This window comes from Oryzias latipes, chromosome 7, assembly GCF_002234675.1.
Source record: "Oryzias latipes chromosome 7, ASM223467v1".
In the NCBI taxonomy this organism is placed as follows: Eukaryota; Metazoa; Chordata; class Actinopteri; order Beloniformes; family Adrianichthyidae; genus Oryzias; species Oryzias latipes.
Window position 1 is genome coordinate 13347708 of NC_019865.2, and position 15613 is coordinate 13363320.

At 41.0% G+C, this 15613-nt stretch overlaps 1 protein-coding gene across 12 annotated transcripts in view; it reads right to left on the reverse strand.

Moving 5' to 3' along the window:
• LOC101155431 (neuron navigator 1) overlaps positions 1-15064 on the reverse strand; it is a 78571-nt gene extending 63507 nt beyond the window's left edge. For 8 of the 12 annotated variants that reach the window (XM_023956610.1, XM_023956611.1, XM_023956609.1 and 5 more), the window contains exons 1-4: positions 13502-13650; positions 12502-12684; positions 6380-7224; positions 5718-5809 (exon numbers count right to left, since the gene is read on the reverse strand). In XM_023956610.1, the coding sequence (XP_023812378.1) occupies positions 5718-5809; positions 6380-7218 (931 nt within the window). In that variant the 5' untranslated portion in view covers positions 7219-7224; positions 12502-12684; positions 13502-13650. Of the gene's footprint in view, positions 1-5717; positions 5810-6379; positions 7225-12501; positions 12685-13501; positions 13651-14999 lie in introns of those variants that run through there. The other 4 variants (XM_023956608.1, XM_023956605.1, XM_023956602.1 and 1 more) reach the window with 2 other exon arrangements.
• Positions 15065-15613: the final 549 nt, after the last annotated feature.

Genomic DNA, 15613 nt, shown 5'->3' on the forward strand with positions numbered 1-15613 from the left:
AATTGGGCAAAGACACACATAATCACTCTTGAAAACACACACATGCACTCAAGTAAGAGTGTGCTTTAGCAGCGCACAGTCACTTGTTTATCCCAGCACTCATCTGCCCGGCTCCACAGTCAAATCACTTTAATATATGGCTGATGTAAACACGCTGTACATTCTCTCCATCTTCTACTTAGTCTTTGCAAACACACACACATATACAGGTAAAGTGGTCTGCCTGTGCAGACTCTAAAACTAACCTGAGCAATTGGGCTTGACATCTAAAAAGTGGGCAGTTCCTCAATGTGATGAGTACTAGTCTTCAGTATTAGGCACCAGATGAGCCTCTATGGATTTAGTGTGTTCCTGAGCAATTTGAGGATGTGTTTTTAATGTTATGGCTGAAGCACTGCAAAAATGTCTCCAATGGAAAGACAACCGTTCAATAAACACATAAAAGCACTTTTGAGCAAAGGTAAGTAAACGATGGTTAGAGGTGAGTGGTGAACTGAGATGACAGGGCAGTTTGAACACAAGGTGAGACACAGTGGCAGACACATGGGCAGAAAGTGAATGTGTCATACTTTGCATGAGCATATTTGCCCTAGCATCCCTACACAGTGCAGAACAGATTCCCCACTGTGTCCATGCAGGCACTCAAGGCAGTCATGTGAAACAGGACACACTTGGAGACACTGCACCTCATTATATGCATGTTTACTAAGTTATACAAGGTCTTAAAGAAGGAAAAATACTGAGAGGAAAAAGTGAAGTGCTTCAGAATTTGGTGGAACAAAATGTATTGTGGCGTCTTCAACTAACAGGAATGGCTTCCATTCGACTTCACAGATGGCATGTGCTCTCACTTTCACCCACTCCCTGTCGTCACCCACTGCCTCTTCCTTTTGTTTTTGCATTTTCCTGCGTGAGTAGAAAATAAAAAGTTGATTAAGAGATGAAGAAAAAGTGAAAAGAGGATTGGTTAAAGAAGCGAGGAAAAAATTAGGTTTGTCACATAGCAGAAGAACGGAAAGCCTGAGTCGGTAAAGATAGTCTCTTGAAGTCCCATACCAGTCATCTTTTGATCTATTGCAAAAGTGTTCCAAGTGGACTTGGAATGATGATTATGCCGTTTTTGGACTAAATAGAAAACCTGTGTCGTTTTCTACGACATATTTTCTGCAGAGCAGCAGTAGTTTATTAGAAGTTTACCTCTGATTTGTGGGCAGGACCATTGACATGGAGTAAGCCTTCCCCATTTCCCATCATCCAGCTGTCTACACTCTCTCCCACTAGCTTACAACCAAATCATCACCGGTGCAGGAAAAATGGTGAGTAAAATTGGAGCTATTAAGCTGTACAGTTTTGAGCCAGATGCTGGCTCAGATGAGGTAAACAAAGACGTACATGGATCTCATAGTCAACAAGTGGATGCATTGAAATTGGGAGTGTTTGGGAGGGGGCGTGTGGCCTGCGGATTGTTGATTTGAAGAAACAACGACAAGCTTTTTCAAATGGAATTTTTTGTCTGCTCCAGATTCACAATGATTTGAATAATAAAAATACTCAGACATACAGTTTTATTCTTGAATTTCTTTTTCTATGTCATCCATCGTCCCATAAGAACATGTACAAATGACCAAAAACGGAGTTTTCATTGGATGAGGTCTTTAAGATAATGCCAGGGAAAGAAGAAAATAAAGAACAGAAAAATTCAAGAAAATAAATACATTTTATATCTTAGAAAACTAGTGATGCAAAGACTGAGCACAAGAGGAAGAGGTTGGGGGAGGAAGGACCTCTATATGTATGCCAAAAGGAGCGAAGGAAGTTTGCAAGACAAGGGAGAGGATATCCTGTCATACTGCTTCCGTACTCTTGCTACATTTGCTGATCTCCGCTAATGTGCTCACACATGGGGACGCTGGGACACAATGAAAAGTACCAAGTATGACACACAAATGCTTACAGTCACACACAGTTACAGCTTAGAAACACTGTGACTCACTGATTAATGTCCTGTTTACACAAACAGCACTAGATGATGAACACAGCATGTGGCACTCTTTCTTGAGTTAAAAATGGACACCTCATTCACTTCTTCCACTGAATGCTAATGACACATCGTGAGTAAGTATCCTGAACATTGCAGCTCTTCAGCTCTTACCGACATTGGTGAAAATGTATCACAAAAGACGTAAATATTATTTAGCGAAAACACAATTGTGTGAAGGACACACACATGAGTCACGCTGCAGCTGAACCAAGGGAAAACATCAGCTGCAAACACAAAAAGTCTGTGAAAAAATAAATTTGTATTGTGTGTGTGTGTAATTTTAAGGGGTATTTGTGGATGCTTCGTCACTGACGCCCCAGTGCTTTAGATCTCCTGGGAGTATCCCACAATGCTTTGCTCAGGTTGCTTAGTTACAGCTCAGCAAGCATCAGTGCTTTATCACTAAGTACAAAATGTTTGTTTTGGGGCTTTTGTTGACATAAAAGATATGTTCGTCTTAAGGTTCAAACGTTCTACATTACATGCCTACACTCTGCATGAGCTTTTACTCGTTCACAGGTCATTAAGTTAACAGACATGTTTTGGTTTTATTTATTCTTCAGAGAAGTGACACACTTGAATGACTTTGCTGAGCTTCCCAGGATGGGAGTCACCACATAGGTCAAGAGATATCATGAGTGTGCAACCATTCACCCATTCCTTGAATTCACTCTAAGTTCTTTCTTCCATCTCCTGCTCTGAAACGCAGATGTGCATTACAATGCGCTTCCTATATCACAAGGAAAAGTCCCTGAGGGAAAGACATGGGAGGAAAGAATAGAGGAGATATGAGAAGGTGACTGTTCTGTCTGACTGCATTGCTGAAAGATGGAAAAACCAACATTCCTGCGTGATTTTCTGTAAAGATTTATTTCATATGTTTAAATATATTTGTGTTATCCTCCTCACTTTTTGATGTTGTACCTCTCTATATGTATATCAAAAGCACTTTTGTTTCGTAATAAATGAATTTAATGTTTAGTCATATAAACTGTGAAAAAAATGAGGCTTTTAAAACATTGAAAATTAAATTAGCCATTACCGTTACAACAATTTTTCCGTTGAATTTACACCTACAGTACAAAAAAAGTAAAACCAGATCATGGTTACATTCAAAAGACTAAAATGTTCTTTATCTTTATGACTTTTTAAGACTTTATTTGGTCATCAGGGGAACAATATGCTTTCTTTCAGTGATACTGTCTTTTACATTCTGCGCTTGATCCAAGCTGAGGTCAAAGATGGGGTCAAATACAAAGAAGACCCCGACACTAAGCTGCAAACAGTCTCATCATAAGGCCTCCATCCTGATGATGAGCATAATCTTATCAATTCTTATGTCTGATCTTCTAAAGCTACTAAACCACTCATCACTGTCCAATGCCAACTTTGGCATATGTCTTTCCAGATTAGATTGGCCAAAGAAGATTACACACTGTCTAAGAGCAGATGCAGTCTGGGATATCCAAATGCTTTCCACACAGATGTATTTAAGGGATGGCACGAATGACATTTTGAAACTTCAAGCCGACTGTGTGCCTTAATTACTAAACAAGAAAGTGAAAATGTTGGCGGATGATCTTAAAGTCAGCACGAGACATTAGTATCATGCAGAATTCCCTAAAATCTCAGATAAATGTAAATACAGTGAATTTTTTCTCTGAATATTGTGTATTTTTGGGATGCTCCCTGGTGTTTTCACCAAGACAGAAATTTTATAAAAAATCATAATCTCCATAAAGCGTGTAGGTGTCTGCATAGAGCCAACTCACATGTCTGTTTGTGTGCCAGAGAAAGCTGATGGACTCTGAGAGCACCCACAGGGAAACTTAAGCTGTACTCTAGCTGGGAGATGAAAAATGATACATCACATTTATCTGTCAAACACCATCTGTGTGCTTCCACACATCCATACATGAGCACACACACACATTTATTCTCAGACACAAACATGATCAAATTCATCTCTCTGGAGAGCAGCAAGGTCAGGGGGTCTGGGCTCTAATAGAAAGACCACATGGTGCCACAATTACGTTAAAGGTTGAGATCTTCATTAAGGTTTTAGGTTCAGAAAATATACTCTGAAAAAAATCTGATCAGAGCTGAAATGACATCCTGCATTCATTTTTGTTTGTTTTGTGTCTTTCTCCTTCCTGACAAACTTTGCCCTCAAAATGATTTCCTCTTTTCCCTAAATTACTGTGATTACTGTGTCAGCCCACCCTCCATAAAAGAACAGCTTCAGAGAAGTTTAAGACACTGCAGTTCTGTTTCTTGCAAGACCACAAGGATAGCCCCAAGACACCACAGGCCTTTAAAGACAAGAGCTGGTCCACCACTCGTTCCTCATTTGCCGGCTGCTTAAAACCTCAAAAAAACTTTTTAAAAGGTCAATAGGCTGAATTTTAAATCCTATTGCCAATTTTAAATAGATTGGAATGACAGAAGGCCACACTTTAAAGTCAAATCAACATTGTTTACTTTTAAATATATATTTTATTGTTTTAACCATAATTAATGTTTTTATTTATTTATACAGTTAATCATAAAAAGGATACATTTTCAGTGAAGAAATTTGCCAAAAGAGTTTTTATTTTGTGTTACTTTGTTATCCTTAGTTTTTATTTTTATTTTCAGATCGACAAAATCTGTGATTAAACAGAAAACAGAAAAATATTAACTTGCTTAATTTCTTTAATTCTTTTGGAAAGCAGATTCTAAAACATCCGGAGCAATAAAATGAATACGTCTCCATTAGGGACTCTAATAGCAAAAGCTGTTAGATCATTCTAATGTGTTCTCATAAGTTTGTCAAAATGTTAAAAAAAATTGGACTTTTCATTTTCTCATTTATTGGGCATTGATGTATTTGATAAAAAAAATAATAAAAAGGTTAAAAAGTAATTGCGCAATTTTTGCACTAATCTTATTATATTAAAGCTCCATTTGACTAAACGACTAAATTATGTATTTCTATTACATTAAATATATTTCAGCAAACTTTAGACAGCACATTTTAAGCATCCAGTCTCCCACTGTAAAATCAAAGGCACATCAAACAGAATTATTCAGTAAGCCTCAGATGGAGTCAAATGCCAAAAAACAAATTCAAATCCCGAGGCTTTAACTCGCTACGACAGTTCATGACCGTAGCTGGGAGTGCTGAGAATATTATTGAAAGCCAAAGAAGAAGAGACACACAGTGTGATATTGGTCAATAGAGTTTTTTAGGTCAAAAGAAAAGTCAAAATGATCATTAGGGTGGTGGATGGATTCACCCTTCCTGACAAAACCAAGAGAAAATCTGATATTTATATGCATTTAATACATCCTGGCAGAAAAAAGTGGGCTATGTCATGTTATTCCTGATCCAAATCGCAACTGCAATTTTCCCCTTTACTTTCAGAGTCAATGTGGGTTTTTTTCAAACCACCTATACATTCAGCAGAGCCCACAAACAGCAAAAAATGCCCCACTACCACATTACATAACTTCAGACAAATCCAGGCGCCATTTAAAGTCATTTGCACATTTATTAAAAGTTTACCGGTAGTCTGAATGTTGGCAACATGAAAACACGAGCGGTAGTTGCTTTACTAAGTTTTTTGGATGTAACAGAACAGAGATCAAAGAAAACTGATCTTGTGTTCATTTAGCCAAAATGAATGTTTCTAACCTTGTGTGAGGTCATCACAGCAGACTTCTATGGATCCAGATGAGCAGTCACTAAGTTCCTCCAGTGAGAAGTCCCTCTCCTGAATATGCAGCCTGTTAAAACAGTCATAGTAGAACCATTAGAGCATACTTTAATTTCTTGCATATTGTTTAATTAGACTAGAATTCACTTCCCAAAAATGAATAAAAGAGGAAGGAGTAGTTCTCTACACCTATGCATTCTTATAAAAACAAATTCTATTTGATATTTTTGAAGCACTTGTGAAGTTTTTTCCTATTTTCTCACTGCTTTGTTCTTTTTTGTTGTTTTTTTTTTCTCTTAAGTTCTAACCATACCAAACACTAGAGGAAACAATACAAACCTGAAAAGTCAGATTTAGTAATAAAAGATTTGGGTTTTGTCCTGCAGCTTTATTTGAGAGGAAACTGTAGCACAGGCCACTGAGTCAGCCCCAAGGCTGCCGGGGCTGATGAACACTCAGTTCTGCTCCAGAAAACTTGAAATGTGTGGCGCAAAAAAGGGTCTTGGAGCGATACAAAACTGGAAATGAAGCTGAGAAGGCTTCTTGTTCTTAGTTTCGAAGGCAGAAGCCTTTTTTCTGCACATGCAAATAAAGATCTTGAAAAAATGTTAAAAGCAAAAATGATCCCAACAAAAGTTACCTAAAGCTGAAAGGAGCAACGGTGGCCATGTTGACTCTGGCCCCTTGCGCCTCCGCCTCCTCTCTTTGTAGGTTGTGATCCGGTGAATGAACACTGGACGTGAGTGGCACGGTGCACATAATGAGTGGATCAGGAAGAGAGAGTGGACTGCAGTCCTCAGGAGACTCCATCTCCTCATCTGATTGGCTGCTGGAGTCGCTGCAACCTCTGATCGCTTGTCTCGGCTTAGACACAGAGGACTGAATGTTTCCGTTGTTCGCCGTGGAGGACCAAGGCAGATGTTTTGCTTGAGCGTGTTTCACCTTCATTTCCTGGACTGGGGGAATAAAGTTGTTTTCTCGCTTCAAGTGTAGTGGTAAAGGCAACATGTTGGCCCCCAGGGTTTGGTTCTTATTGATCAAATCACTTGTGTTGCAATTGCCATCATGAAGAAACTCTGATGGGACATAAGCTGGCATTGGGTTCCCCAGATCCAGTGTGTCTTTGGAGTGTGGTGGTACTCTACGGTGGGTCAGGGGGCTGCTGTAGGCAGAGCGTGAAACTTGAGAAACAGGGAGAGCTCCTTTTCTCTGGAAGAGCTGACTTTTCTGAGCAGAGCTTCTTGGGTGGGGCCTGGATGAGAGCCCCGAGTTTCTGGAGTTTCGGGGACAGAGTAGAGGGGACTGTGAAGGTGTATGTGTGGGTGTGTGTCTCGGGGTGTGTGTTGAGGGTTTAGGCAGGTTACATGTCCTGTGACGGGGGTCTGATTTTGGAGATGAGGGCAGAAGGCTGTTGGGGAGGGGGATCCCTGATGAGGAAGGCTTGCAGGGAACTGTCTTGACGTGGACCACCCCGTTCATTCTGACCTACATCAACAAACACAAAGACAATAAAGGTTAGTGCTGTTATTTCAGAGCCATATGCATCATTAGTCATTAGAGCCCTCTCAGAAAACGTTAGTAACTCATTAAAAGATCAATTAAACAAAGTTAAAGTTCAACTAGAGATTCATTTTAGAAACCAAACAAGAATTTCCTCTCCCTACCACAGAGATTTCTAATGTGTAGAGCTAGAAGTTGATGCACAGCAAACCCCTAGGAATTTTAAGGCACTTGAGAACTCAAATGTGGCTGCAGGCAGATCAACTCACCAAAAAAGAAACAACAAACACTCAAAGTTAAATTAATAAACCTATTTTTTTTTTACCATATATATTGAAAATATTACTAAAAAGTTTTCATACAGCTGACCTCTGATGTGAAAAAAGGTTTTCGTGGATCTGTACATTCAGTTTCCTTTGATGTTCTTTAACACTCGCTTCTTTCATTATCATTTTATGATTTTATTTTAAGCAAAACACTGCTAAAGCCTTCTGGGGATTCTCATTTCCCTTTTAATACCTCAGTGGCCAGTCAAGTACAGATTTCAAGAGGAAGGATGACATTGGACTGAGTTGTTCAGCTTTCCTCGAAAATTTGTTAGGTTGTGTGTTTGAAGGAAATGAGGGAAAGAACGGGGAAAGTTTAAGTGAATACATATTAGACTATTCAGATTAATATGTCTTCACTTAAACTGGGGGTATGTAAGACATTTAGGGCCCCTTGGTGGGGAGGGTGAGGGGACGTCACTGTGAGTAATCAGGAGACGTCCCCTTAGTGCCCTACCCGCCAATTTTAACCGCACCCCCCTTAGTACACACACCCCTCCCCCCTCAATATATACATCCCAACATAAACACACACACATGCACACACACACTCTCTCAAACACACATACACGCACACACATTTTGCAAGGAAGGTGGGACCTAGGACCATCTGTCCCCTGCCTCTTCCCTGGTGGGGGGTACGGGCCCCTTTGCAACGGCGGCTGTGTCCCCGGGGTGCTGGCTTCCTGGGCCCGGCGGTGCTCTCTCCGCGCGGTGGGGGGGTTCACATTACATCTGAGCCGGGGGTGTTCGTGTCCCTGGGGGGTGGGTTCTGGTCCTTGCTCCTGAGTGCTGGGCCCCGCCAAATTTCCAACTGTGGCCGAGCCTGGTCGGGCCATATTTACAACACCCCTTGTGGGCCCTCTTTTTTCCCCGGGGTTCCCCCCTCCTGGGCGGGGGCGGCGGGCCCCTGCCTCGCTCCTCCCTGGACCAACCGTTGGCCGGGCGGATGGCTGCCTGGAGTGCGGAGTGGGTCTCCCTTGGGGGGTCCTGGCCCGTACCTAGGGTTGGGGCGGGGGGATGCCCGGAACTCCTGGGTGGTGGTGGGGTGCTCGTCTGGGGCTGTGGGCGTCCTTCTCCGGTGGGGCCCTGCGTTGGGTTCTCCCGGTGCGGCGGGGGGGCTGCTCTCCTGGTTGGGCTGGGGCGGCGCCCTCTTTCCCTCCGTGCCTCCCTGCTCTCTGGCTCTGGGGGCCTTGCGGCGGCCCTGCTGGCCCTGGCCTGGGTGGCGGGCTTGGTCGCCCGGGCGGCGGTTGTTCCCTGCCGGTTCCCGTGTGGTGTTGGGGGGAATCCGGCTGCCGCTGCTGGTGCGGTGGGGGTCTTGGGGTGGGGATGGCTGGGCACTCTCCCTCCTTCTTTTCACGTTCCACCATCCATTTTAGAAGAACATAAACACTCACCTGAGCACAGGTGTCAGCTCAACAGACTGAATGACTGAAATATTTCACACTAGTTGGTTTTAAGGCATAAGTATGCGTGTGAACACTATCTGTTTTGTGTACATGTTGACAGGTGGACATTTTTGCAACTAACAGGTGTGTTTATAACATTTGAGTGTGTGTGTGGACAGGCTCCGCCCTTTTTTTTTTTGTTTTTTTTTTACATTTGAACCTTACCATAATGATTAACAACCAGTAAACTTGTTGCTTTATGCTGCTTCATGGTCTTATCCCCCTTCCCCTCCTATTATCACCCCCTACCCCCCCTCTCTCTAACGTCCCTCTTTCTTCTTCCCCTCTTTCCTTTTCCGTCCGGTCCAACACCAAAGATTTTCAGACATGTTTGAAATTAATAAAGTTTGGCCTCAATTACAAAAGGGGTTTATTCAGACATACCTTTGGTTTGTCTGAAGATTAATAACCCCTCTTGTTAAAGTAAAATATGTCCAACCCAAGAGGCCCTCAGCTCTCATCTGTCTGCCTAGCTGTTGGACAGGACAAGTTAAAAAAAAAAAAAAAAAAAAAAAAAAAAAAAAAAAAAAACTGGGGGTATGTATTGTGTCACATGACACAATAAAGAAGAGTTGACATGGTTTATTACATATCATGTCCTGCGAGGGTAGTTGTTTAGAAAGGGTCTAAAAGTCAGATATACATGTATCTTATTGATGTACCCCCCAATGTTATGTGTATTAATCAGCAGTATTTGACAGCCTCACCTGGTTTCATTTGATAATCATCTGTAGCTGTTTCCTGTTTAAGTAAATAGTCCAAAGTTTGCCAAAATTCATGGTTTCCAGTTTTTTTGAGTTAGGCCACCTTTTTGGTTCAAGATTTTTTCATTTTCTCTTTTTATGTTCACGTTTAGTTGATTCTGTCAAGTTTATGATAGTTTGCCAAATTTGCAGTTTCACAAGCCCAAAAACACTAATCAAATGCTTTTCCTTTCTAACCACATTAAACATACGAATAAACAACAGTAAATACAAGCTAAAACATCCAAGAAAAGAGCACTTGAGTGTGATTGTCTTACATAATTCACTTAAAAAACTGGCAGTGGCCACAGAAAGCAGTTAACTGAAGCATAATTGACTAAAATTGTCATTGCAGACTGTTCAGTTTTGAGCTTGCAATAGGCTGTAGTACTGGGTTATTTAGCAGAAATAAACATTTAATCACAAAACGTGTGTGACAAATTAGACAATCTTTTGTTGCATTAGTTGTTTTAGTGCTGAAAACAGTTAGAGTTCAAGTGAAAGCAGGACAAGCCACCACTTCAATTAAATATACATATGTTTTCAACTTTTCATTTAGGATAAATTCACAACAAAACTTTCAAAATCATAACACTACAGTATACACACACAGTAACAAAAATGTTCCTTACAGATGAACAGATACAAGTCTGTTTTCCTCTTGATAGAAATGTAACATAATAATTCACTAAAGTCACATTATTTTAACACCATGAGAACTCCACAAACACACTAACCTCCTGCAGTCTGAGAAAAATTCACTTTGGCATCAGGCTGACAGCAGGGACTAAAAGACTCAAAGTGAAATCATTTACTGATTTAAAATGTAAAGACCCGTGTTTGCGAGCGGTGCTCCCACAGGTATCTTTGGCATGCAGATCATAAAAAGTGACATTTATTTTTTGCCTTCCATCTATTTCACATTTGAAAATAATCTTCATCCCTTTAAATCATGTTTTTCCCAATCTGTCTTAGTCTTGGGTTTTCGGCCTCCAAATTCTAGGGAAAATTTCTTGAGTCTAATGGATGAAAAGGTTTTTAGGAGCACAGGTGCAGTCTGGCTCTGTCTCAATCTGTATGGAAATTGGTTTGTCTCTGGGGAATATTCTGGGGTCACACTGGTACAACAGCAGCCAAATTAAGAGCACCTCGAGAAGGGGAATATGAGTTAATATATAGAAAATATGAGAGAAAAAGCAGCATTGAGAGCCAAAAAAAAAATTGTCAAAAATTGCTGAGCCAATTTTAGCTGGGATTCTTTCACAGTGGTTGTTAAGCCACACACAGAATACGATTCTTTGAAGGATCATGATGGGTCATTCTGCTAAGCAGTCATTAACACTTAAATCCGTTTTTCTTTGTAGAATTTTCTTTTTTGCAACGTACACACTGGTTAAAGAAAACATTTCAGAGGCCGGTAACCTGAACCCTGTTTTTAGGAAGAACATGGCGCCTTGTTTGACTCTGGTCATTTGAAGGCACCTTATAAATGAACTTCAGCTGATTTGAGGAGGCTGTTTGGTTTCCTCACAGCTTAAAACGTGTGTGATGGATGTTTTTAATCAATTAGTATTAAAGTTTTGGTCATTCCAAAACATGAACTTCATTATAATTCAAGTAGTTTTAATATTTACAATTATAATTTTTGCTCATTTATAGGTTAATCTATTAACCTATAAATACATTTGATAACATGTCTGACTTTTTATTTATCTTTATACACATATGTTTTAAAAATATGTAAATACAAGTGAACTATTGTTTTTAATGCTAGCTTCATAAACAGTTTTAAGCAATGAACAGAAATGCTGGTTTCCTTAATGGCCATGTAGACTATAGTTTGTTGTCTATTGTTATGAATATTTAGTTTTAATTGTTTTCTAGCAGAGAAGTCTCTGAAATTTCTAATAATGTGTCTGAAAATAAATTTACATTTGAGCTCTGCCTTTTTCAGCTCAAGTTTTGATTACAATAATAGCCCTGATATGGAAGTTTTGCCTAACTAGTAACATGGGTGAAAAAGGTAATCCATTGCTAATTTTGTGCATGACTTGTTGAGACTGCTTTCATCTGTCACTTTGCTTTGTTAGTGCTGACATCTGCTGGAAGATTATTGAAACTGCAATGTCAAGATATCCTGCTTCTTTCCTGACTTTATTCTGTCCTCTTTCTTCAGTTTTAACCTAAATAACTACTAGTTGACCTGGACTAGTTGACCTAAAACTTGTTTCACATTTTACACAGAAGACAGAAGAACCGTGCATTTAAATTTTTTTAAAGATCAGCATTGGAGCAAGCATTTAACTGTGAACCTAGTGACGGCGGATTTCCCTTATCTGTGTCATGACACTCTTAACTATACTGTATCACTGTGTGTTTGACTAAAGAGACAGGTTATGCCCCCATACAAACGCATGAGCTCACCCTCTGCCTCAACACCAAATCAATAGATGAGGTGGGATCGCACAACTCTGTGGACTGAAGGACATTAGCTGGGTGCTTGTCTGGGCTCACATATACACCCACACGGACGCTTACTATGAATGGGTTTAACTAAGCAGCAAATGAAGCAAATGATAATACACAGTAGTGAGAGCAGCAGGAGACAAAGTACTAAACTGTGTCATAATGATTCCAAGAAATGCAGCTTCTCAAGAAAAAAAGAACCACACACTATAAATAAAAACATCCCAAGCTCCTAAACCACTCATGATGAAATGTGTGAGCCTCATATGAGGAGCTTACTTGTCAATGGGCTGCACAGTTCCTGGGTATGCTGTTGGAGCAAGCAGGCAGAGCCGGCAGGAGGGAGATCACACTTCTCCGACGTCTCAGGAACAATGGGCTGTTTTTTCCTGGATCACAGTTGCATCCTCACCGCTGCCCTTCCATTGGCTCACAAGCCTCCACATTCACCAAGACAGGAAGCTGTGACCAACAGGAATGACAAACCAAGCCAATCAGAAGCACGCACACAGAGGTGACTCATTTTCAAAGTCACTTTTGTGGGAGAAATCAATGTTTTCATCTTTAAGCCGTTAACCGTCACCCGACACAAATAGAAATACATTTTAGACATTCAACAGAAAGCTGTTCAGTCACCCACAATATCCTACCACCACTAATGTTTAACCTAATGAAGCAGCAGTCAACTCAAGTTTGTTTTTCCTAATTGTTAGAAGTTTGATTTAACACTCAGCTCTGATAAACAGCGATAAAACAAACAAAAGTTTAAAAGTTTCTTCAACGGGAAGAAGAAGTAACTCATTTGTGTCAGTTTTTGACCATTTCCAGTTCATTCATCTCTGGGGAAAGATCTGTTGAATGCAGAGTCCTTAAACAATCCAAGATGGTGGTTTACTGCCCACAAAGTAAACAGAAATAGTAACCAACAAACTTCCATTAAGCTTTTCCACGTCCTCCAACTTCCTAAGCTGGTGTAACTGGTGGAACACAGTAGTTAAGCTTTCCCTCCTGAATGAGTCATCCAGCTTCTGTGATGCTGACTCAGACCCGTGTCACCCCAAGGTTATAAAATACCCCAGAGCACCTGCTTTGGTCCCATAAGGTTTCTTTGTCATACTCTTCACATCTTATGACTCCACTCTCACCCTGAAATGCCCCAATTCAAACAAAAACATTCTTTTTTTTTAAATGCTCCAGTATTTAAAGCAAACCTGGATACACTAAAATTACCATCAAGGAACAGAGATGGGGTTTTTTTTTAAGACAAGAGTTTGCTCACCCTCTCCATGCATCAGTGTCGAAAGAACAAAGTGGGCTGTTCTGCTTTCTGTATGCTGCTGAATGCCGCTACTTTTGCGAAGGCTTGCCTGCATGCATGTGCACTTGTGTGTCTGTGTCCGTCATCTCATCCCTCCATCACGTCATGCCGCTCTGCTGCTGCCGCAGTACGCCTGCAGCTGTAACTCCTCCTCTCTGACTGCTTTTTTCATCCAATTTGTTGCAGCCTCTATCTATTTCTGAGTAATGGACCTGTTGGCTGGGCTCTGTCCTCTCCCTGCTGCAGAAATATAAGCCCAGCTGCCAAAGAAAGGCTCATCCATTAGTTAAATGAGAGTGTTTTGTTTGTGTGTGTGTGTGTGTGCCCAATAGTGTGAGTAACACACAGTAATTAAAGCAGATGTAGCTCTAAATTCCCTAAACCCACTAATTGGCAGCCTGAAGAATGAAAAAAAAGAAAGAAATGTAACGATGATTACAAATGCACACTCACGCAAGCACGTGCATCTGTTGTCTGCGTATGTCTAAAGCTGAATAAGACGAACAGCCCACACATCCATCACTCCTCTGACCTGTCCTACTCCTCTAATGAAAGTAGGAGACAGAATGAGAAATAAGGGAGATTTTGAAGAGGGCGGGGGCTTGAAACAGGGGGAGGAGAGCTCTGCTGACATCTTCTCTCGCCAGACAAACTGGAGGGAAACAGTATCCATCCCAGACGTAACCTTGAGCGGAGCTTCCTTAAATTGCCCTCGTAAACGACTAAATGCACAAAAAAATGAGACTCCATTAGAACAAGTGACAAGATCCAACATTTTTGTTCTTTTTTTACTCTTTTACTCTATTTTGCCATGTCACTTTAGTGTCTCTGTTGCATCTCCTCTCATATTTCTGCTGAGCTGGCTGCCACACCGATAGACAAGGAAAAGCAGCATATCTGATACATCACAGAAGAAGACATAAATACCCCGTAATGATCTTTTCTGTCAGAATGCCCACTCAGCAGCTGTGATTTCTGAGAACCATAACGGTGCGTGTGAGTTTCATCATGATCAGGATCCATTGGCTCCTTGTTGACTTGGTATTGCAGTAAACTCCATCCTAAGAGCTCTTTGACTGATCACATGCATCGATCAGGCACTGACCTGCTCTTCAAGTCTGCACCAAAGACATAAACGTCTCAGAAAATCCCTGCAGCAAAAATACGTGATAGAAAAACATTCATATACTGCCTGTCCTATAGTAACTAACAGGTTTTTGCTTTAAAAACACTGGTTGTAGCTCACATTTAACAGCAACTCTTAAGATTACATGGTGTACTTTTCCCTTCCTGCACTCTTGGCCATGCAGACAGACTGTTGTTCATCAAGTTCAACACAATCATTCCACTGATCATATTCTAACGTTAAGGCAACTTCTCAGATTTTATCCACAGGTTTAAAAAAAGTGAAGTCCTCACAGAAGTCTAAATGCAGCATAAACAATAAAAAAACACTCACATGATCTGTTGCTTTGTCTCAGAGTCTCATGAAAACGGGAAGTGACTTGCAAAAGAGGATTAGGGGGAAGCAGTGTACAAGCGTCAGCATAGAGGGTGTGCTGAGGGCAGGGGGGTTAATATCATAACTGGTCTTCACATGTTACCCAAGGCACGTCCCTCCCCCTGACAGACGCTGCTTTTGACAATGGAACACTTGTCTCACTGTCACACTGAGGGGCATATGGAAGATTGTCTGGTGGGGGGGGTGGGATCCAACATGTTGACTGTCTGGAAAACAGAAGGAAAAATCAATGCGGTTACATTAGTATGAAACCACAAAACAAATGAGTCATAAATCAGGTTATTTGCGCTTACTATTTTTGTGTGACAGGCAGGCTTTGATTCTACAATACTCCAGTCACCGGGATTCAGATTCTCTGATCGCTAGAACTATAACTGATGGTACAGTACTAACTATTGTTATGGTAGTTTTTCATCTCGCCCTGCTCTCTGGCTGTTGAGACTTAAATGTGTCTTTTAAATCGGTGGTGTCCAACGATGATCCTTGAGATCTACCACCCATACCTGCCCTACTTGCTGCTCCTTAACTGGATCAGGTGTGTTCAGTCAGTA